The following is a 22,977-nucleotide window of genomic DNA, read 5'->3' as shown; positions in this document are numbered from 1 at the left end:
TTATCATAATCTGCCATTGTTTTGTTTTCGAGCAAATAAACAAAAGTAAAGAGCAACGAGAACAAGGCAAGGATAAATTTTCATCTCCGATTTCTGACGACCTTCCTTCAATATATGCGCTTTATCTATATAGATAACTATTATCAAAATCAATTTCTCTAAACCCATTTCTCTCTCTCTCTCTCTCTCCCTGTCCTCACTATATATATCTGGATAACCGCAGATTAGATTGTTCTCTTTAACGACTTCGTATGGTGTACCATTTCTGCTTCACGAGTACTCATTATCTCTTCTTACAATGTCTTCTCTGAACCGGCACAATCACTACGGATGAAGCCCAGTCATGATTCTCTGCAATAAAGACTGTTTTTACCTCAAATCCTTCTTCCTCTGCCACAACTGTTTGTTTTTTGTCTTCTCTCTATCTGTTTCTTTTTTTGTTACAGAGTTACTGCAAACAGCCAAACTGATAAAGAGATCGCCTTCACTCAAACACCCAGTTGTTATTCATTAGGAAGTTAAAACAAAACCTTCCTCCCCTAAAAAAAAAAACAAATTTTACTGTGTTTGTCTCTTCTTTCTCTTTTGCTTTTTCTTTCCTTGCCTTCTTTTTACCCTTCCTCTGGCCTCTTCTGCCTTTGTATTGAAACCTCCGAAGCTTCAACCTCGGAGGGTTTTGATGCTCACCTGTTGGTGCTGTGTCTTAAACTGCGCGGCTCCTTTATATGAAGATTCTGGTTCTGGGTTTTGGAAATGGCAACCGTAGATAAGCTACATGTTGATGGTGCAGGAGAATGGAGTCATCGTAGTTCCGTCGATGGTAGTGAAGAAGGGAGTGAAGGCAGCTTATGCTTCTCCGATGCTGATGACCAGTCTTGGCATTCTCCGTTTGATTCCACTGCTGGTGGGTCTTACGATGAGCATAGGTTATCTTGCGTCTCCGATCCCGAGATAGGAGATGTTTCAGATCAGCGCAGGAACTCCTGTGTGTCGGATTGTTCGGTAGAGATACATTTGGAGTCTGGAGTTCCGGAGATTAAGGTGCATTTGGCTACTAAAGTGGAGAAGGATTGCAGGATTTGTCATCTGAGCTTGGACTATGTTAATCATGAATCTGGGATTCCTATCGAATTGGGTTGTTCGTGCAAGGAAGATTTGGCTGCGGCGCACAAGCAATGCGCAGAGGCCTGGTTCAAGATAAAAGGCAACAAGTGAGTAAAAGCCCCTTGCTTTCTCTGCTTTCAGTATTAATACACATTCAATCTTTATGCTGCCCATAGAAATTTCCCACCTCTCAATCTTTCCTTTTGCGACTGAGTAAGGACTCTTATTATTATTGATTCTATGTTTTGCAAATCGGGTTGTTCACTTAATGTGGTTGCCATGTTTATGAATAAATAACCCTCCACTAGTTGGGAAAGAGATGATCAATTGGAGTTAATCTGCAATTTTTGGCTTTCAACTGTTGTCTAATTTTGGAATTAAATCCTCCAAAGCTGAATTTAGAAGGTTTATATTTATTCGAGCAACCCATATGCCAGTAATTTGCTCAGTGTAAGCACATATCTTTTGAAACTTGAAATAATAAGAACAAAATTGCTACTTCGTTTGGAAGGAAAAGAAAAAGAGGTGGGTGATGGGCTGATAGTTTAATAAAGATCATCAAGAAAATAAAGCAAAAGTTAAAAGCATGAGGAAGTTTGGTTGTCTTTTAACTGCACCTATGATTCCTTTGTAGTCCTTTGCTTTAAAATTACTTCAATTACTTCAAAGCTATTCAAGATTCCCTACCTCATTCATTTATTAAAGTAGAGATTGATGTAATGTGGGTGAATGACATCGTATTTGTAGATTCTCTGGAAATGATTTTCTGATTCAATACCTTGTCTCTGATTCTTTTCCCCCCCTTGAGGGAAGATGGGGCTTGATATGACTAAACTTACTTGTTCTGTATAAGCAGTATCTGATAAGGCTCCAGCACTGTCGAGACTACAATTTGTGCTGCTGTCTCTATGATGGAATCTTGATCTAAACTAGTATAGTTGATGCTTTACCCTTTGGATCCATTATCACTTGAATCAGATGATCTTGACCTATGATAAATCACATTAGTTAGAATGGTGGAAAAGCAGTTTTCCTGGCCACAGTGAAGTGGGATCAAACATCAGATTGATGTCAGTTCCACCTTATTATTGCCTTCAGGTGGGCAGTCAGTTGATGGGAAGCATTGTCATGTAGCTTCTGTATCATGGTTATTATAAATGTTGCATCTATATCATTGAGTCTGCAGATGGTTTTGTGTGTTCTCCTTTCTTGAGGTTTTTGATTGGACGCCCATGATTTTGTTTGATTGTTATCGCATCTATTCCAATGCTGTTTGCAAAGACCAAATTCAGTAATTTTCACATATTTCCATGTATTTTATCTTAGCTAGCAAGTCCATTAACAAATTTGACAACTGCACATGTTGTATGCCATTTCAACACTTGTGCTAGGACTTCACCTATCAAAAAAATATATATATAAACGATCTGGCAGAAGTCTTTCTTCCCCCTCCCACTCCCCTCCACCCCCTCCTTTCAGCTATTATCTTTCTATAGTTGCATTGTTGTGGCATATGTTTATTTATCTCAATCTGGCTCCTTGAAAGGTAGTACAGCTGTATATAATAATAGCTGCACTACAATATGTCTTCTAACATTGTCTAAATCATTCTTCATAAGTATTATGCTCAGTTCTCTCTGGACTGGACCCAAGTATATGTGCACATGTGTCAGAGATGGCAACCATTTGAACATTTGAAATGTATACATCTCTGTATATGTATGTGTATAACTATGTATATGGGGGTATTTTTCTTCATTAACTATCTTAATGTTATCAAAATAAGTATTTTTAAGATCAGGTCTATAAATGTATTAATATATAAAATTTAAGGTTGTACAATTTAAAGTATGAGACATGAGGGCTTCTTGAAGTAATGCTGGTTTCAGATTGCTTGAATAAACAGGCTACTATGATTTTAGGGTGCTGCAATTCCATGATAATACATATTCATTTTTATACTTTTGGATGGATAGGATACTACTTATTGATTGGGTGGTCTTGAACAATCCAACTTGGCTGAGGGTTGGAAGCAGAGAAGTTTCTGTGCATACGAGCTTACAAACACCTGCATTTTCTGTATGAGCATGCTGATCAACATAATTCTAAAAAAGCTTCCTTTTTGATTAATTGTAGCACTGTGCCCGTCATATCTGTTTCTGAACATTTCCTTCTAAGTTGTTGTTTTTCAGAGCCAGAAATTCAGAATTTTTTTCATTTATTCAGGGAGGCCTAGCGCATTTCGTAGCTAGTGGTGCGTAAAGGCCCATTGCTACCAGGAGGTCTTGAGTTCAAGCCTCAAGACCTCCTGGTTCACATCCTACATCCCCCCCTACCTATCAAAAAAAAAAATTTCTTCAAAAATGGTGAAAAATCTTCAAAATGACTGGTGTCAAATCTTCAGGAAGAATCCCATAACCTTGATTAGGAAGCTTTTATGTGCCCCAAACTAAGTCGTCCATTTATATCATACCTGTATTTATTTATTTAATTTTGATAAATGATATCTATTTTTATTATTGACCATCACTGAGATGGAAAAATGGTGATGGATGATTTTTTTTTTTAATTAATGATGGATAAAAACATAGGCAGAAAATCTGCTCATTTTAAGCTGAGTTTTTCTCTCCAGGAGATGCTCTTCTTTCTGGTTCTTATTTCTTCCTGAAAGGAAGTACCACTGATATTAGATGCACTACATTCCTCAAATTATAAAAATCATCTCCATGTCTCCAATATTTTTAACCCAGTTCCAGATTGATGCATCTACTTTTCTTTTCAAACTCTGGTGCTGCATTGCCTCAGGTTTACATCTCTTCCAATGCAGTAGATGTACCATTATCCACCAGTATGTGTTTCTATAGATATGATTTGTGGCTTTGTGAAGATAAAGCTTAGTATTATATGGATGTGCTGAGAATTTACAGTGCATAATATCTGTAGTTGAATTATGATTGATCAGTTGTTAGTGGTTTTGAAAGGATTCATGTAGCTGACCCCATTTAGTTGGGATAAGGTTGAGTTGTTGTTGTTGTAGTTGTAGTTGTTAGTGGTAAAAAGATTTTTTGAACCCTCTAAAGATTGTATTATACAGCGTTCTGGCTGTCCCATTTGCATTTCATTTCCTTTTCTGCCTCCGGCAGTTCTGTTTCAGATTCATGTTTCTTTATCAAATTTGAGCTCTCTGGTAAAGGTTCTCTTGTTTATTTCTCCTTATATTTATATTTTGTAGGACCTGTGAAATTTGTGGTGCAACTGCACGGAATGTTGTTGGTGTAAATGAGACCCAGTTTATGGAGCAATGGAATGAGACAAACACACCAACAGCCACAACAGGAGCCGCTGCAGCTGCTCCATATGCAGAGAACCGAAGCTTCTGTCATGGTCATCGCTTCCTGAATTTCCTGCTTGCTTGCATGGTCTTTGCCTTTGTCATCTCTTGGCTCTTTCACTTCAACGTGCCATCGTAAAATACTGTAAAGGGGATTCCAATATTTCTTTCGCTAGGATGGATGAGGAGCAGCAAGCAAGCAAAGCGCGAAGCTCCTGAGTGTAGGTAACAAATGAGGATAACTCACCCCCTATTTCAATCAAAATAGCCCTTCTGCATCCATGGGCAGGGGTTATATCATATCATATATAATTATATGTTTGTACTTTATCGTCAATTCAGAGCTGCTTTAACTTCAACCCTTTTGAGTTCTTTATTAAAAATGGGTGGGTATGGTTTTGTTTGTTGAAAATATAGCTCAAAGAAGAGAATCAGGATACCTTGCAAAGCCTGAAGCTCCTTTTTTTTTTAACCCACCTTTTATGTTGATTTGGTTTCTGCTTTGATAATTGTTGTTTATAATACCAAAGGAGACTGCATCTCTCACAGATCACTTGGTCCACAAACTTATCAAATCGATTCCAAGTGGGTGGTTGAGTTGTTTCTTTCAGGTTGCTTTAATTAATTTTTTGATAATTAAAAGGCGTACCCTCCTCCCTTCCCCATGATTTAAGTATTTTGGAAAGAGAAAAAAGGAAAAGGAAAAAAACAGAGATGATGTTTTGGTGTTCATGGTGACGTTGAAGAGGCTTCAAAACCACTTGAACCAACTAATCCTCTACTCCAAACAAAATCTTAAATCGCTGTCTGAGACACATAGTGGGTCGGTGTTCTTTCTCTACTCCATTAGTAGAAGAACATCTACTCCATTAGTAGAAGAACATGGAAAGAAAGTGCTGACCCGGAAAGTAAACCTTCCACGCAACTTCATGCGTGTGTACTTTTTCTTGTTTGGCTGAGGCCAAGGGATATCATTTTCGCATTTGATTGTGATACAGAACTGTTTATTGATCCGTATAGCTCAATAAGATCAGATCCAAATAAGAACTGTCCTCAAAATTGCTCTGTTTTCTTGAGTTGTTGGATACACGATACTTCTTCAGACTTCAAATCATGCCAGACTCCAAAAAATACGTCAGTATATGTTGCTATCCGGGTTGCAGGAACTTTCTTGCTACCCGCAGCCAAAGAAATGGAATAATTCACCTCCCCTTTGGGTTCACAAATATCTTCCTAGGTTCTAGTATTTTCCAAAATATCTTTTGAGATTTCACTTCTTTGGCTGCGGGCTAAGGTAGCACGAAAGTTCCTGCAACTCAGGTAGTAACAAAATTGCGTAAAGGATATGTATGGGTGTTAAAGGGACTTACATTTCAATAATACATTACAATAGATATATATACATAATTCAACAAACACAATAATAACATATAAAATTTAAATATATCAAAATTAAGTCTCCCAATTAAGATAAATACAATATAATAATTAAATACTTAATCTCATGATACATCTAACAAGATAATCATAAAGCATATCAATTTATTAATAACATACTCACCAACTTATCAAACATAAAAAAATAATATTTCATCATTTGACAGACAACCCGTGAAATCCAACAAATTATAACCCATGAAAGGAAAATACATTAGTTGTTCACCTCAATTGGTTTATTTGTCTCAGAACAATCTATGAAAGGAATGGTTATATATCGTAGCTAACTTAGATTGCCACTAAAAACTGGAGTGTCAATATCTTCACACCCAAGCGTAGATCCAACCCCAAGTTCTCTATCGAGAAGCCACTTCATGATGAAGAGAGAAGTTTCATTACCAAAAATTGTGGAGGATGTTGTTGTTGAATGCAAATTGGGTTGCGAATAATGGGAGTAATCGTCTGGTGATATGTCTTAGATATTGCCTGAAGCTGAGACATTACAATGCTCACCCAAAATCGCGATTACCAGAAGAACAAAATTGTGCATTTTTTTTAAACGTATTATGTGTACAACACTTAATTATATGTGTTTAATATGGATCTTTATAAAAGCCAAGCATTTTCTAACAAATAATAATAATAATAATAATAAAAGCCATGCATTTTTTTTCTTTATCTTTAAAAATATACATTAAATAACTCATTTTGAATTATATGTATGGGGGGACACAAACGTGTATGTTTACCAAGGAAAACAAAACTGTATTATAAACATATTTACTATGGTTCACTAGCAGACCCCCTCTCCTTATGTACGAAACAGTTCCGTTGCTTTACATTGGTGCGCTCCTCATCCGGATCTCTATCACCTCCAGTTGGCTGTCCGGCCCAGTTCCCCAGTTCCTCTAACAAAGGGGGGTTGAAATGACCTCTCTACCCATGCCCAAACGCTCTGCCCGAGTGGGGTCCACCATTCCCCTATTAGAGGAACTGGGGAACTGGGCCGGTCAGCAAACTGGAGGAGATAATTTTCCCTCCTCATCCCCCTCTCCCATTGTTTATCTTTAGGGAAAGGGCTTGTGGTAGGTTGTGTTTGGTCCCCTGCCCCAAAGCCGGGTCTGTAGGAATGCATGCACGGGCATCCAAGGGGAGGGACGGAGTGATCATTTCACTAACCCATGTAAGAGGGCATAGGGGGGCATTGCCGGCATTCTTTTTTCCTTATCTTTATTATGGACAAGAAATCTTTTTTGGTAAATTACGGGCAAGAGATTGCTATTTGGTTGTGTAGCATTTGGACCGGCATGAGGACCAATGAAATCGCATGCAAAGACATCAACATAGACATGATTTTTTATTTCAAAAGGGCAAAATGGTACTTTTGCACAATCAAGTATCGTTATTCTTCACCTTTATTATTTATTACAGTAGACGATTTTCTGGATTCTACGGTCGATTTCTGTTCAAGCACTTCCATCATTGCCTCCGGTACGTACCATCCTTATCACCACCGGCGCGGGATGGGAAAAGCTTGCTAGCTCTTTTCCTTCTTTCACTTTAGAATCTGGAATGTGGATTGTAGAATGCTGGGTTAGGTTATCCATACAAAGCATAAGCCCTGGTCCACAAAGCCAAAGTAAAAGAACTAAACATAGTGGCACATGGGCGGCAGCCCAAAAGGTTGACTGGGCTCAGTTGAATTGAATAGCCCAAAGAAAACTTGTCCAAATGACTTGATCCGATCCGGTTCTCTTCACCCATGGTGCAAGCATGAGCAATCTGACTAAATGAGAATTTATAGTTCACTAGGGTTGAACGATAATTTCATGTGGTCCTATGTCTAGATTTAGGAATCACGCAACCAATTAGTATTCTTTTTCCCACAAGTTAAGGATAACATTCGGTTCACCCTTCTTACTCACAAGGTCTTAACATCAATGGTGAAGAGATTCTCTCAACCATGGATGTAAGAAAACTTAATACAAATGGTAATTGAATTGTAGAAAACACATGACATGCCTGCGTGTACCCTTTTAACACCTTTCTTGACTTTTTTGGGTCTATGTTTGCATTTGCATGGTGATACGCTTTTGGTAGTGTGTGGAATGCAATCTTGGCACATGTTCTGGGAAAACTATCACGTGTTGAGATTGGATTGCATTCCTTTCAAGACTGTATCTGGTATACATTCTCAGAATAGATTCTGAGTCTAGAACGCATTGTACATGAAACTTGAATCGTCTCTATTTTCTTGCTTTAGAATGCATTCTAGATTCAGAATCTATTATGAGAATGCATACCAAATACAACCTAAAAATCAAGAACTGGAACTGGAATTGGTGCCTTTCTTGAACATACCCAACAACTCGTTATGTTATGGACGTCAAAGATCTTCCAAGAAGAGCTAAAACAAAATTAGGTGCTTTTATAGTGAAGTATCAAGGGTGATCCATTCACTTAAAAATACAAAATTGACTGCTAATCACTTGATCGAAAGAATAAAGATTAAAAGCGGTGGAAGATCGTGTTGGGAGTATGATGTCTTGTATTATGTCACTGTGGTTCGTGGGTTAATCTCGAAGGACCGTTAAGAAGCCATAGAGCTTGGAAGGCGTTATATGGATATTTTGGTAGGCTGTACCTATATAATGTCGCTAGGATTTGTAGCAAAGTACATTCTTTGCAGTTAGAGAGAGGAGTGAGAACTAGCAGATATAACCCTATTCTCCATTGATAGTGAAGCAAATCTGATGTAGACAATCTTGCTAAACCACTTAAATCTTTGCATTGTGTGATTTTTGTGTGTGTAATTTCCATCCATTTACTGCATCTTTATAGGTTTCACTTTGTACTGATCATCATGCCCTAACTCCTCTTGTCCATTCGTCCTCTATTTCAGAGAGCAACTCACCCCCCCCCCCCCCCGAAAACCCCGAAATCCTCTTTTACAGAGCTTTGCAGAAAGCCTAAAATCAATGTACCAGTTCGTTGCCTTCCTCGCCTGCACTCACTAAATCCAATTATGCTTGTTTGATTTCACCAAACTCTTCCTTCAATCTATTCATATGAAGTACCATAGTCAAGAAAAAGAAAGAAAGAAAAAATTTTATAAAGAAGATGCAAATTAGAACTCGAAGAACAAGTCCACCGAAATGTTCTTTGAATGGAATGTTGGACTAATCATTAGGTTTCGAAGCTCATTATTCTTCGCTGGAGTTTATGTTTTGTACTTTCGTGAGGATTTATTGATAAGACCCCATATATTTAAGAAAACCAAGTTGGTGGGTCTGTCTGTACTTTGAACCATAATAAAGATTGAATTGAAACTCTTTGGCAAGTTGAGGTACAGGGTCAAAATGAAATGCTTGGAGCAGAAGGCAATTCCGAGCATCTCACAAAACGAAACACAACATAACCATTGGTCAATTGGAATAGACTTTTGAGACTTACAAAGCTTTGTTACCACCTGTGTTTGGCAAAATATTAATCACAACTTTGAAACTCGAACAGAGTGGTACTCTACTTCTTTAACAGTAGTTCCTTTTTGTGTGAAACTGCACCGTTGATTAATGGGATTCGAGTACTGAAAATAAGGCATCCAGAAAATAGAAGAAAAAGATAGAAGTAGACGACAAACCATTCTAATTCTGAGTTTTCCTCAACATAACTGTTTGATTTCAAATTCATATATGCAATTGTCCCAGCTCTGTTAAGTATAGATTTCCTGGTAATTTTCAATGTTCTAAAGAGTTGGAATGGGAATCGGTTCAACCCAGCCAACTTCGGCTGACTCTAATTAGATTCTGGCCGATTCATATCAGTCGATCCCCAACACCAATTTTCATAACCCTGGTCATTTAGGCCTTTTTTTTGGCTTTGAAAAGGCTCCGTTTTAACTACCATGATAACTACATAGGTGTAGAGGACAGACTACGAAGTAAGATATCTGCCTAAACCAAATCTTCTTAGCAACATTTGAACCCAATCCAAGTACCAAAATCCTTGTGGTGACAGTGTCATTGCCACTGGGTCCTTGATGCAAATATCATTCTTGAGTTATGACTGCAGTTGCAGCAACAATAATGGACAATGGATTGAGCCCCTCCATCTGGGTAGCTCTAAAGATAAAATCTGTTAAAAGTAAATGTTTGAGACAGAAGGTGAACCGTTAAGGGCAGGGCCTTACACGACCATCAGAGATTTATTGATCACCTAAATAATAACTACAAGTCCCTCCTTTTTCGATGTGTAAAACTACAAGTCCCTCTTTGTAGTCCAATAAAGATTTAAAAAAAAATATACAGAGACCAGAGATACAAGTCCCTCTTTGTTGTCCTACTTTGATATTCATGACACCTTCCCATATAATATCCACCAGGTATTGATCTCCCAAAAGATGTTTATCTTTCAGATAGTTGAGAAATTCTATTGGTAAGATTTTAAGTAATTCTGAATTCCTGAGTATAAAGGTTACCATTTTCTTTTCAAAATAAATTTCAACTCATTTCACTAGAAAGATAATTTAAACTAAAACTTTTGTACTGCACAATCTATTCATTGCCAAAGATCTAGAATCTCTCACTTCCCCCCATACAGTAACAAAATTGTAGGTATATAAAGTTAGATACCCTGTTCATAATAATGTTTTACAGAGAATAATAAGACAGAATAACTATTCCCATGGATTCTAACTCATGTATGGCCTGATTGCAATATTGTGCATCTTCTTTATGGGTCGCCCTAATTGATCAAAATTAAGGGTAATCATATGCCTTGCAAATTACAGCACAGGCAGAGGGGAGTGAGCTCCTATCATATCATCGGGCAGGAGAGTGAAAGCAGCATTAATCAAATTGGATTATGTTAAACTGCATATTAAAAAGGTTTAAATCACATGGAACAGATAATTTGAATTCAAATCCTTTTATGCTTTTAGTATTGAACTTACATAATAAGTTGAGGCAGAGGCAATTGTAGTTTTCTTTATGGTTTTATGTTCATGGCTTTAACTGGCTCACTTGTTTTGAAATCCACAACAGCCTTGTCAAAAGTGGTCCTCACATGTTGGGCCATCCCCATAAGATCCTGGAGTGCATCTTTCAATACCTCCTTTGCTGGATCACCTGCAAAACCCCAAAGAATAAGAATACAATACAGAGAGTACAACTTGACCATTAATGTCTCATTTGGAATAACTGATAATAATTTCAAGGCAAAAACACTACTCTTAGTTGGAGTTCTTTTATTGTCACTGTATAAAAGAATAAGTGGGATTATAAGGTGAAGTGACGGAGAGAGATACTATGGATAAAAATAGAAATGCATAAACAACTTAAGTCACCTTCATTGCAAACAAGGCTACAATTATAACATTCACATATTTCTCCTTTGTTTCGAGAGACATCCCTGGTCCATAACATTGAAGTCATTGTACCATTATTGGGGGCATCATCAGCTAAATGATCACAGTTTTGGATTTAAATCCAACATAAGATACAGATTCCAAGGTAGAGGGAGAAAGAAAAGTGGATGAGCAACTTTTTGAGGTTAACAAGAACAATGACAAAATAACCTGACCTGTTTTATACCCCATGAGAGACAGAGAGAGAGAGGAACTGTTAACTACATGGGTGAATGTTAAAACAAACATTAAAATGACTAGAAATAAGTTGTCAGTGAGAGGTTGCATGCAAGTACCAGTAGTCTGCACTCTTATGTTGACCCGAGCTTCTGAAGGATGAGGAATACTATACCCGCAGAATGTTACCCTCGGACTGAAAAACACCATGGAAAACAAGCTTAGAAACATATAAATTGAAAAAAAAAAAACAAGCCAGATTGTTGTTATCAAACATAAGAGTATTACTCTAACAGAGTGCTCATTTTGGACATGGAATCATAATGCACTCAAGTCAAACCTACATGTAAAATGTTGACAAAGGGCATCCCAATTATCCAAGGGGATTAAAACCCCGGATCCGGATCCTCTGCAACTACTTGGGCGTCCAACTCCTCTCCAACCACCCATCCAACGCCTAGGAGGACTTGGACACGCACCCAACACCTGCCAACACGTGGGGGTGCGTGTCCAAGTCCTCCACGTCGTTGGATGGGTGGTTGGAGAGGAGTTGGAGAGCATCTTTTTCCTAAAACGCTAGCCCCAAAAGGACAAGGAAAAGGTCAAAGATGAAATGGTTTGAAGTGGTGACTGGTGACAAAGGACATGAGGACTTATTAGATAAACAATTTTTGTTATTTCTATACAGGGTGAATGTTGAAACAGGATTCACGTAGCCAATAATTAATTAGGATAGGTCCAAAGAGCAAGAAATTAAACCACTGCAGATGATTCTACAAGTTTATGAAATAATGTACAATCATGGCTATAAGAGCCACAGATAAGCCGGGAGTCATGTAATTTTACTTACATTAACAAAATACCTAAAAACAGTTCATCAATACCAACTACAAAACTCAGTAATGGAAGATATATGTGAAGGCAGAGACATCAAGAAGCCAGAAGGGTGAAACCTTGGCAACTGACACATAGCAAAGAGATGAGCATTTTACATGGATAACAGGGGGCCTACAAGAGACACCTTGTTATGGAGGAGACACAATCTGGCCTCCTTGCAGTAAATCCCTGTTCCAATGGACACCAAGAACCTCTAAACAGAGTATCTTCAGACTTTTTCTTTTGTTGTTGTAACTATTTCCCCCTGAAGATTTTGTTATTTTTTCTCTTTTCCAGCGATTGCAACTATTTTTATCTTTTCTGGCGACTCTGCAACTATTTTTATCGGCTGAAGCATTGTACTATTATTTTCTTTTTCCTTAACAAAAACATAATATTGGAAAATTAAAAAGTCCGAAGTGCAGAAAAAATAGAAGCTACGAGTAAAAAAGTACGAACTCTTGATTCAAAGCAAATCTGACAGAATTTGCAAGAGTGTGATCCTCATCGGCCAAAGAAAATGTTGCCTTCGTATCATCCGAGGAACCGAGTTCCATTTTGATTGATGCTCCTGCAAATAAAAAAGAAGAGAAATTTCCCCTAGGGGATCATTATTTTGGAAATTTTTTTTTGGCTGAAGATCCAAAAAATAGACTAAACAAATCAAATGTTCATTGAACTCAAACTTATGCAGTTTCTTCTAACCTAAAACCCGTTATGCAGTCAAGAATTTTCTGTTCCTAATCAACAATTGAGGTTCCACATTAGTTTTTCCCTTCTCCATATTTAAGTTGGAAAGAAGTGAAATACAAAACAGGAGCATCAATCAATTCCAGCGAACACACCAGATTACGTAAAACCAGAGAACTCTCCAAGACGACACAGGATTCAGCTCAGAATCACAATACCATAGACCTCAAATGAGCTCCAGATGGCATCGATCAATAGAAGATAAGAGATGCCATCAACTTCCTAAAATATGTAACAAACTAACAACTAGTAAGAATATCAGACTCGATCAAAATAAGGAATTGCTTCACTAATCTTCAAGTACATGGAACCGCTCCAAGCAAGTGAATGAGAGAGAGCCTTATCTGAGAAAAAGAAGAGCTGATGCCTGAGATCTACCTAAGTGTTATGCCACTTGTGGGAGCTTCGTCACGAGAGAGGATGTCTTGACGAGCGCGTCTGATAACGATTCTGCTGTTTCTGTGTTGAAAAACAGCAGAAACAGTTTTTTCTGTTTCTGTGCTGAGAAACAGTTTTTGGGGTTTTCAAAAGCGTTTGGTAAATCTGTTCCGGAAACAGTTCCAGAACACAATTGGAACACCAATGGCGTTTGATAAAACCTGTTTCCGGAAACGGGTTCTTATACTGTTATCAATAATTACATAATTACCATTAACACTATAACCCTACTACTTATGTAATTGACACTACTTAAAAATCAAAATCATAAAAATTCCATTACAATCAATACTTCATAATTTAATAATTAAAATATCTCTACGAAAATTATACTATTATTTTTTTTCCTATATTTATTTTGCCTAGAAATTCCTTTACATTTCTTTTCAAATCTCCCAAGAATAATTGCTGGTGTGGTTGTTAGCTGCAAACCAAACCAGTATTAACTACTAAATGTATTTCATTGTTTAATGCATCTTGCCATATATGATCTTTTTGGCAAAACCCAGAAAAGACAAAGAAGACCCATAGCCAAACCTTTTGGTTTTGTTGGTGTTAACTAAGAAATGATTGGAATCTTAATCCTTCTATGTCAACAGCTACAAAGGACATAGAAATATGCTGAGTTATTAAAGGTTCTTGTCTACTGGTATTCTCCTATACAAACTTTGCACATAAAAAAATGAAATTTAGGTAGAAGGAAACCTGTTTTCCCCTCTCCAAAATATAAGCATGGATTCTAGTTTATGTCAATCTGTTGAACCTCAAACATGCCCAAAAGAAAATGGTTGATTTTATGTTGTTGGGATGAATATTAATATGTAAAACTTCACACCATAGATATAGTCAACTCATAAGAGTAGTAGTGTAAATTATGAGAAATGGAAACAGGAAACAACCCCTGAACCTGAAGGTTAAGATAATTTAGGGTGGAACTAACCCCCAGTAAAGATGGGAAAGACCCCGAAAGGATCCTCTGAGTAATGTCCAATTAACCTGAGAAACAGGTTGACTAGTGATTATGGTATAAATTCAGATGCCAAATTGGCAGATACTAATTTCCAGCTACCAAACTTAAGGACAAATGAAATGATATTAATTCCCATCTGGGCATCCTTAGTTCCCCCCCCCCCCCCCGGGAAAACTCCCTCATCCTTACATTCATGTTGTCCCTTACAGTGGACTTTAAACTCACCAGTAGCACCATTAGTATCACTATCACCCCCATCAACCCCATTTCTTAACCTTCACTTACTTCCTTACCTTTTCAAGTCACTAATGGAGAAAACAACCCATATCATTAGCTGCTGGTGCTACTTGCTCTGTTTCTTCTTAACCATAACACCTACTCTAGTCACTTCTCTGTCTCCTGATGGAAAAGCCCTTCTCTCCCTCCATACATCTGCAGATGCTTCTTCGACATCATCTTCATCCATTCTCTCTTCTTGGAACCCATCACACTCCACACCCTGTTCATTGCAGGGCGTGACATGCTCTCCATAATACAGAGTCATCTCTCTTTCTCTCCCAAACACATTCCTCAACCTCTCTTCACTCCCTCCACAACTCTCTACGCTCTCATCTCTGCAACTCGTCAATCTTTCCACCACCAATATATCTGGTCCCATCTCTCCCTCCTTCGGTTTGCTTATCCATCTACGCCTTCTTGACCTCTCTTCCAATTCTCTTACGGGCTCAATCCCAAGAGCCTTCACTAACTTTTTATAATTGCCGCATACCTGACTTAACCCTATCTACCATGATTTCAGAAGATAAAAGCCCAAACATATAAACCCCATAAAACCCCTCAACAATTTCGGCATTTCTACAAAATCTAGGGCTTTAAGTGATATATAGGCATAGCAGAGAGATGAAAGAGAGATGTCGAGGGATCAGGAGGAAGGAATAGAGGCTGCTAAGGGTACATACCTTAATGGAAGTTATCGGATTCTTGCGCGAGGGAGGACGAGATGCAGATGGTGAGCTATGTAAAGGTGAACAGGTCGACTTCGCGAGGGAGGAGGAGATGCAGATGACGAACTATGTTAAGGTGAGCAGGTCGACTTCGCGAGGGAGGAGGAGGCTCAAGTTCGGTTGCGGTGTTGAGCAATGGTATAACGATAGGAATATCGGGAAAATGGGGGGTTTAGGGTTTTATTGGAGGGTAGTTTAGGTATTACGAAAATATTTTATTCATGGGGATGGGGTAGGAAGGAAGAGTTTACATCGTGGGACAGACTAGAGAGGGGTATTTTTTGCCACTTCTTTTTACCCTTTAACTCTTTTCAGCTTTGCCACACTTGTGTTCAGTCACCTCGTCAATTTTTAGGGTTTCTTTCTGGGCTCTCGCTTACGGTGGGATCTCTAATAAGAGAAGAACTGTGAAAATCGAGAACAGAACTTCAGACAGAGCGTCTCCCTTGATCTACATTGGCCGTATAAAAGTTACAGAGCAAGGTTATCTTTTCATCTTTGAATCTTGTATTCTGCATCTCTAAAGCCTTGAATTCTAATGTGTTCGCTGGAGTGTTTCCCCCCTGTTTGTATACAAAACGGTTCTTCAACCTTCCCCTTGTATCTCGTGTTCTAATGCTCTTCTTGATTTCTTCTTGTAGGTCTGATGGCTGCCAACAACCCGCCCACCGCATTTGACAAAGAACAGGTACTACGGATGTGCTTATTACCTGGTTCACTTGGAATTAGCTCAATTCATATTCCATATTCGTGAACTACTTTGCTCTTTTATGGGTTTTTATATATTGTGGGAAATTCGTAATCGTTGTGTAGAGCAAGAAAACATACGACAATTTGAATCTACTTGTTGATAACTTATAAGAGAGAGAGAGTTTATTTATCCAAATAGTTGGCTTCTAGTTATTATCTTGGTTATCATATTTGCATTGACTGTCTCTTTTTTCCTCTTACCAATATTTACTCAAAACTTATTTGGATGATTGTACAGATATTTGGGATGGCAGAAAAAGAAATGGAGTACAGGGTGGAATTATTCAATAAGTAGGTTGACCAATATCATTAAGCTCTCTAAATGTTATCAATCTTATTATTTTTGGATTCAAATAGAAGTAAATTTTGAATGGAAGATAAAGTGCGGATCCAATTCCATGTGTGTTTGATTTACCTTTTTTCTTTCTAAAATCCCACTTTTGACACAGAAGTAGTGAACCTAGACATCATCATATACAACACAGCTTGTCTGCCTTCTTAGCTGATAATTATGTTTGACTTTTTTCTGATTCATTGAAATTATTACATTTCTTTGCCTCTTTCCTTGTCTTGGCTTCCAGTTTCATCAGATTCTGTCATTTGCCACAAGGCCCGGGGGGGGGGTGTCTGGTACTTGAGCTAAATTTTTTGTTTTTATCAAATTTGCACCAAGTCACTTATGTTGCAGTAAGTGTTACTGTTACTGTAGATCACTCTTAACTGATTAAATTGTAACAGGTCAAACATTAAAAATTAATAGGGGCATCAACAATATTGGCCACTTTGGCAGGATATCTTGTCCAAACAATAGCATGAACTTGATTGTTGACATGCTTGCCCTAATCCACTGACCATGGCTGCATAAGAGACCAGGTCTACATACCTCTTTCTGAGATATGATGTTTTTCCTAGTTGACCTTCAGGTTAACAATCAAACTCATCCACATTGCCTATTGATATATGATGCAGTCTGGTCCAACAAATCCCAGTTAGAAGTATGTGAATCCCTACCACAGGACTGGTTCAGGATATAATTGTGATGGCTATGCAAAGGTTAGACAGGATACGAAGAACAGAACTAGATTTCAGAATGGAAAAGCAATGATGTTGAAGCTTATTAGCAGAAAGAGAAATCTGATGTACCAGTCTATAGCAGAATCTCATGTACTGGTTCTAACACAGAACCGGAATTTAAAGAATCTCAAAGAAATAAAGATGAATCAATAAAGGAAAACAAAACATGACTGATTATAATGTTTGATTTCAAAATAGAGTAACAGATTAGACAGAATGCAGGATTTGAGATCTGTAATTAGAGATTTTCTGCCAAGAAAACCTGTTAATGATTACTCAGAGACAAAAGAAAAGAAGAGGAAGAGAAACAGGGAAATCGATGGAAGGGGAAAACCTAGCAATAGTAGCCACAGGAATGGGGAAGAAGAAGAAAGGGGGGGGGGGAGAGAGAGAGAGAGTTCACTCAATTTGAAAACAAAATAATCTGATTTCATTCCATAATTTGATGGGGGAGGGAGTTTACAATCTTCAAATAGAGAGAAGCTATAATTCTAATCAATTTAAACTTCCTAACAAGTAATAACCACAAAATTACAAAATAAGACTCTTAAAATAATTAAAAGGCTCCCTAACTTGACTTGCGGCCAGAACTGAGCCCCACTTTAAAAGAGACGGTTAATAAAACATAAGAAAGAACGGAATTTGCAACAAATCCCTTAGGATTACAATTAAGCCCCCACAAGTAATTAGCGTTTTACTGCAATGGGTCTTGGGCTTAGCTAATGGGCTGGAACTGCTTGGCCTTTGGCTTCCAAAGCCTTTTGTAACGGTTCAGCCAGCCCATTGCTATTGCAGCTGCATCAGTTTACCTTGGGTTTCTGATCTATGTTGGAAACCCTCTTTGTTCTGCAGAGTGTGGGGCAAACATTGTGGCCTTGGAACTATATTTATTTAAGCATCCGTTTGTTACCCTTCCATTTCTATGTGTCCACCCTAATGAAGTTCAACTTTGAAAACAATTTCGATGTGGTTTTTCAAGGCAGCTTGTTTGTAATTGATGATTGAAAAAATTCTGTGTGGATCAGATATGTTTTAAGCCATATCTTGATATAACAAGTTTGATCTGTTCTTTGTCTTTTGATCCAGGCTTACCCAAACATGCTTTAATAAATGTGTTGAAAACAGGTATGCTGGACTCTTTTTTTTTTTTTTTTTTTTTTTTTTGGGTACCCTCAATTATGCATAGATATTAATGGAATTCTTTTGATTGAAAAAAATGCAAATAATCTTCCATCATAGTCCTTATATCTCCAAATGTTTATATATGGGTACTTTTTTGGGAAAAATTAACTGTTAGTAAGAACTGGACATATGCTCTCACTTAAATGGGTGTCGTAAAAATAAGAAGCATTGGATTTGTTAATATAATTTTATTGTGAATGATGTATGTTTTATAGTTTACTGACCCAGATTTGTTACTCAACTCAGGACTCTCAGGTGTCGAGTCAACTTAGGGAGTCATGTATTCTAGTAGAGGTGTGGAAGAGCTTAGGAATTAATGGAATAACTTGGCTAAGTAAGTTGTTAATAAACTATGAACACAAGAAAAATGCCAAATGAATGACGGAGAAACATTGTGGTTCCGATTTATAAAAATAAAGGTGATATTCAAAGTTATAAAAACCATAGAGGAATAAAACTTATGAGCCATATTATGAAATTTTGGGAGAGAGTAATTGAAACCCGTCTGAGACAAGAAACTAATATTTTGGATAACCAATTTGGTTTTATGCCAAGAAAATCAACCACGGAAGCTTTCTTAGGAGACTAATGGAAAGATTTAAAGAATGTAGAGGAATCTCCATATGGTTTGTATTAACTTGGAAAAAGCTTATGGTAGAGTCCCTAGAGAGTTAAGTTGGCAAGTGTTAGAGAAGAAAAGTGTTTCAAGTAAATATGTGGAGATGATTAAAGATGTGTATAAGCATAAGAATTGTAGGGGGCATGGTAGTGAATTCCCAATTACAATTGGATTAAATCAAGAATCAGCTAAAAGCACCTATTTGTTTGCACTAATCCTTGGGAAGGATAAAGTAAGGAATGATCATATTAGAGCTGGTTTGGAAGTAGGTCTCATACATGATAAGCTACGAGAAAGTCGTATGAGGTGACATGGCCATGTTCAACGGAGGCCTTTGGATGCTCTAGTATGGAGGAGTGATTTGATTCAGATTGAAGGAACTAAAAGGGCCAGGGGCAGACCTAAAATGACCTTAGGATAGGTGGTGAGGAAAGACATGCATAGCTTAGGCCTTGTATCAGGTATGACCTCGAATAGAGCTGATGCCTGATTGGAGGGCAAGGATCCATGTAGCTGACCCCATTTAGTTGGGATAAGACTGAGTTGTTGTTGTTGAATCATTGATGAGCTGACTAGAGACATTCAATATCAGATCCCTTGGTATATGATAAATCAAACATGGCAGCCTAAAGGACCTTCTTCCTTGGTTCTCCCAACACAGTAGTGGATTATGTCATTCTACAAAATAAATCAAACATGGCAGCCTTCCCCAATCAAACATTAGTGGTAGATGAGTTTCTTGAGGAGCACTAACATCTTCTATAATGGAATATGTCATTCTAGACAGTACCGGAGTATCCCGTCAAACACTTTGTTGCTTTCTAAACAAAGGAATCAATGTGGGTGTGTATCTAGCAAACACAAAAGAGGGACAATGAAAAAGATAAGCTAAATCCAATAATTCATTGAAGTCTACCATAGAAACACCCATTTTAGAATATTTCAGATCAGCAAATCCAACACAATGTGAGCTATCAATTGAAATTTAAACAATTTTTCGATTAAATCATTAGAAACAAAATGAATATTAAGCATGCTAACCATTCCATTGGCTTTGACGCGAGAATGAGAGCTAAATTGTTTTTTCCCTTAGATCAATAATCAAGAGATGAAGAACAACAATAAACTCAGACTAAGTCAATCGCCAAAACCATAAAAGCCCAACATTTAAATCTAGAAGCTCAAATCTTTGTAGTCCCACAGCACCAAAACTATGTAAAGCAAGTTTCTTATAAAAACCTTAACATCCATTCCTCAAATTTCAGGGGATCGAATCGAAGTAAAGCAAAGCAATAGTTTAAAACAAGAGAAAAAATTCAAAAAAACAAAAAAAAAAACCCTGAAATTTGAAAAGGTAAATTTGGGGTTGAGCTACCTTTGAGTGAGAAATTTTCCCCAAATTCGTATCTCGTCTTCTATGGAAGGTTGATTTGGGGTTGAGCTACCTTCAATTGTTCCATTTTAGCAAATGTTAGTTGATTATGTAAGAAAATAAAGAGGAGAATAGCAGCGGCCAGATGAGTTCACCAGAGGAGTTCTACATACCTAGGATCCGCGGGCGGCAAGAACAGCAGTGGCCAAAGGAGGAGTTCAGAGGAGTTCCTTCGAATGCAGGTGTCCTTTACTGCGATCGAGTGGTGATGGAGGAGTTCACAAAAGGAGAGAGTCGCGAGCAAAGTTCACAAGAGGAGATGAAAGCATCTTAGGTCGAGAGCCTTGACAGTTGCGAGCAAACTTCGTGAATATTGTGCATTTCGTCATCCGCACGCCTCAATTTGTGTTTCTGTTTTTAACACAACTTTTTTGTGTTTCTCAAAACTGTTTTTTACACCCGGTTCGTTTAAAAAAAAAACATAAAAAGCAGACTAGGTGACACATACAAGATCTGTTCCATTTCTATTCCAAAAAACTACAGAAAAACCAGAAACTTTTTTTTTTAATGTTGCCATACAATGCTTTGAGGTCTCTTTTTTATTTTTATTTTTACCTATTTTTTCTTTGGGGGGGGGGGGGGATGTACAAATCCAGCTTATACTTTGTATGCTTAAATTCCCAAGACAATTTCATCTTTTGCAGAAGAGAAGTAATTTCATTGAGGCTATTTCTCAAAATGTTCCATTTCTATTTCAGGTACAAGGATGCTGAGCTTAACATGGGGGAAAATAGTTGCATTGATCGTTGTGTTTCAAAATATTGGCAGGTTACATTTTGGGACCTCTCCCTCTCTCTTTGGGTGTTATCTTTTATTCTGTAAAGAGCAAGAGGCCAAAGCCACCCAAAACGAAATACAGATATGAGGAAGGAAGAACAACCAAATCAGGACTTAAAACTCAACATCTAAGGAGCTATGTTAGGCCCATATAAATCCTTCATCAAAACACCCCTTGTTTAACAAGATCATCTGCGTGTTTTTTTTTTTTTTTTTTTTTTTTTTGGGGGGGGGGGGTGGGGGTGTTGTGGGTTGGTTTAAAAAACAGAAATGCATTTAAATCAAGCTATACAGTTACACTGCAACTCTGATAAACTCATTTACATGCCCCAAGATCTTCCCTTAACCAGAGCAAAAGTCCCCCATCCATCAAAAGTCTGTAAGCCTATCCCAAAAACCTTTACGACACAGATCATCTGCTATGCTGTTTATGTTTCTGACCTGCTTGGTTCCTGATCAGTTCTCTTTTCTTCCTTGTGATTGTGGATACTATGAACCTCCGGCTATATACAACAAGGCATTTTAAGCTATTGCTGAGCCTAAGATACCGAGCCTGGCATAGTGACCCAATTCCACTTGGAAGCAAATTCAGGGACAAGGAGCTAAAAGTTTGTAAAATCAGTGTTACTGCTAACTATCGAACAGGGAGGAAAAATATATGTTTTATTGCTTCCAATCTGTTTAATGCTAATAGCATGATTTGAGAAACCCCTAAATCATATGTATTCTACATGACTCCACTAATCTGTGGTTCATTTTCTTTGTGATGGTGCCATAATAGGCATTTTAATCCTATTACTTCCCACCATTTTGACTCCTTAAGGTATTAACTTGATGAATCCAACACCACTTGCATTTGTAACTTGATTTCTTGGTGATATGCTTTATAGACATCAAGATGAAACTGGTGCGCATGTGCAAGATAAAGAGATACCAGCAATCTTGAGTTTACGTAACTAACTCAAAATTTGAAAGAGATTCCTATGTTTCTAAGAATTCATTTGCATTTCCTTTTCTTTTCCTTTTTTTTTTTTTTTGGGGGGGGGGGGGGGTGGGGGGGTTGGAGAGGAGATCAATAACTTAGAAAATTTTGTAAGCAAACATGGGAAGAGATTTGTGATTGTTGTTCCCTATGCCCTCAATTATTTGCTTTGGCTGTCTATAAGACCTGTGACTGCTTGATTGTAGGTTGATTCCCCTACCTAACTTTTTCTTTTATGCAGTATGAATTTGATACTGTAGTATTTCAAACAAATAAAGAAAATAAATCCACTTTATGTGCATGTATTTATGCCCTCCTGTATGTTTCGCAGGTGACAAATATGGTTGGGCAGCTGCTTGGTTCTAATCGACCTCCACTGTGATTCAAGTTTTGGCTTGCTTCCATCCTAAATTTTTCTCAGGATATCTCCTATTATGCATACATTAATTGTTACTTTTGATAACTTACTGGTTGCAAGGCAACTGCGTTTTCATTTTCTCCCCTTTGTTTTAAGTTCCAACCAATGGGTTGCTTAGGAAGATCAATAGAGTTTTGTGATTATGCTGTGGAGAAGAATTCTATGAAATTTTGGTTTTTATTTGTAGGTTTCAAGATTTTCATTGCTTCTGTGATGTTGGCATAGAAAATAATAAATCTTTAAGATTTATTT

At 37.6% G+C, this 22,977-nt stretch overlaps 3 protein-coding genes across 7 annotated transcripts; 2 read left to right on the top strand and 1 right to left on the bottom strand.

The window, feature by feature from the left end:
• The first annotated feature begins 245 nt into the window (after positions 1-245).
• Positions 246-4,905, top strand: LOC122648616. The gene is made up of 3 exons (XM_043841827.1): positions 246-1,211; positions 4,337-4,580; positions 4,661-4,905. Exons 1-2 carry the CDS (start codon positions 754-756, stop codon positions 4,572-4,574), a joined length of 696 nt encoding a protein of 231 aa, XP_043697762.1. The 5' UTR covers positions 246-753; the 3' UTR covers positions 4,575-4,580; positions 4,661-4,905.
• Positions 4,906-10,712: 5,807 nt separating this feature from the next.
• Positions 10,713-13,446, bottom strand: LOC122648787 (DNA-directed RNA polymerases I and III subunit RPAC2). Of its 2 annotated transcripts, none has more exons than XM_043842010.1 (4): positions 13,424-13,446; positions 12,789-12,900; positions 11,573-11,649; positions 10,713-10,998 (listed from the first exon to the last, which is right to left on the bottom strand). In XM_043842010.1, exons 2-4 carry the CDS (start codon positions 12,884-12,886, stop codon positions 10,859-10,861), a joined length of 315 nt encoding a protein of 104 aa, XP_043697945.1. In that variant the 5' UTR covers positions 12,887-12,900; positions 13,424-13,446; the 3' UTR covers positions 10,713-10,858. The 2 variants fall into 2 exon arrangements, with proteins under 2 accessions (XP_043697945.1, XP_043697944.1); XM_043842009.1 differs by lacking the exon at positions 13,424-13,446 and adding an exon at positions 13,175-13,262.
• Positions 13,447-15,836: 2,390 nt separating this feature from the next.
• Positions 15,837-22,977, top strand: LOC122648788 (mitochondrial import inner membrane translocase subunit TIM10). Of its 4 annotated transcripts, none has more exons than XM_043842012.1 (6): positions 15,837-15,969; positions 16,133-16,179; positions 16,480-16,532; positions 18,402-18,440; positions 21,247-21,316; positions 22,639-22,977. In XM_043842012.1, the coding sequence occupies exons 2-6, from the start codon at positions 16,138-16,140 to the stop codon at positions 22,687-22,689; spliced, it is 255 nt and encodes an 84-aa protein (XP_043697947.1). In that variant the 5' UTR covers positions 15,837-15,969; positions 16,133-16,137; the 3' UTR covers positions 22,690-22,977. The 4 variants fall into 4 exon arrangements, with proteins under 4 accessions (XP_043697947.1, XP_043697946.1, XP_043697948.1 ...); XM_043842011.1 differs by having other exon boundaries at positions 15,839-15,974; XM_043842013.1 differs by having other exon boundaries at positions 15,854-15,961.

The sequence above is a fragment of the Telopea speciosissima genome, chromosome 1 (genome assembly GCF_018873765.1).
Source record: "Telopea speciosissima isolate NSW1024214 ecotype Mountain lineage chromosome 1, Tspe_v1, whole genome shotgun sequence".
NCBI lineage: Eukaryota > Viridiplantae > Streptophyta > Magnoliopsida > Proteales > Proteaceae > Telopea > Telopea speciosissima.
This window is presented reverse-complemented; position numbering and strand designations above follow the sequence as displayed.

Excerpts from the sequence above, each read along its gene's own strand:
- LOC122648788 (XM_043842012.1), top strand. The coding sequence starts at position 16,138 with ATGGCTGCCAACAACCCGCCCACCGCATTTGACAAAGAACAG. Across the intron at positions 16,533-18,401 it reads AGGGTGGAATTATTCAATAA|GCTTACCCAAACATGCTTTA; the intron begins GTAGGTTGACCA and ends CTTTTGATCCAG. Across the intron at positions 18,441-21,246 it reads AATAAATGTGTTGAAAACAG|GTACAAGGATGCTGAGCTTA; the intron begins GTATGCTGGACT and ends TTTCTATTTCAG.
- LOC122648616 (XM_043841827.1), top strand. The coding sequence starts at position 754 with ATGGCAACCGTAGATAAGCTACATGTTGATGGTGCAGGAGAATGGAGT. Across the intron at positions 1,212-4,336 it reads TTCAAGATAAAAGGCAACAA|GACCTGTGAAATTTGTGGTG; the intron begins GTGAGTAAAAGC and ends TATATTTTGTAG.
- LOC122648787 (XM_043842010.1), bottom strand. The coding sequence starts at position 12,886 with ATGGAACTCGGTTCCTCGGATGATACGAAGGCAACATTTTCTTTGGCC. Across the intron at positions 11,650-12,788 it reads AGATTTGCTTTGAATCAAGA|TCCGAGGGTAACATTCTGCG; the intron begins GTTCGTACTTTT and ends GGTGTTTTTCAG. Across the intron at positions 10,999-11,572 it reads CATAAGAGTGCAGACTACTG|GTGATCCAGCAAAGGAGGTA; the intron begins GTACTTGCATGC and ends GGGGTTTTGCAG.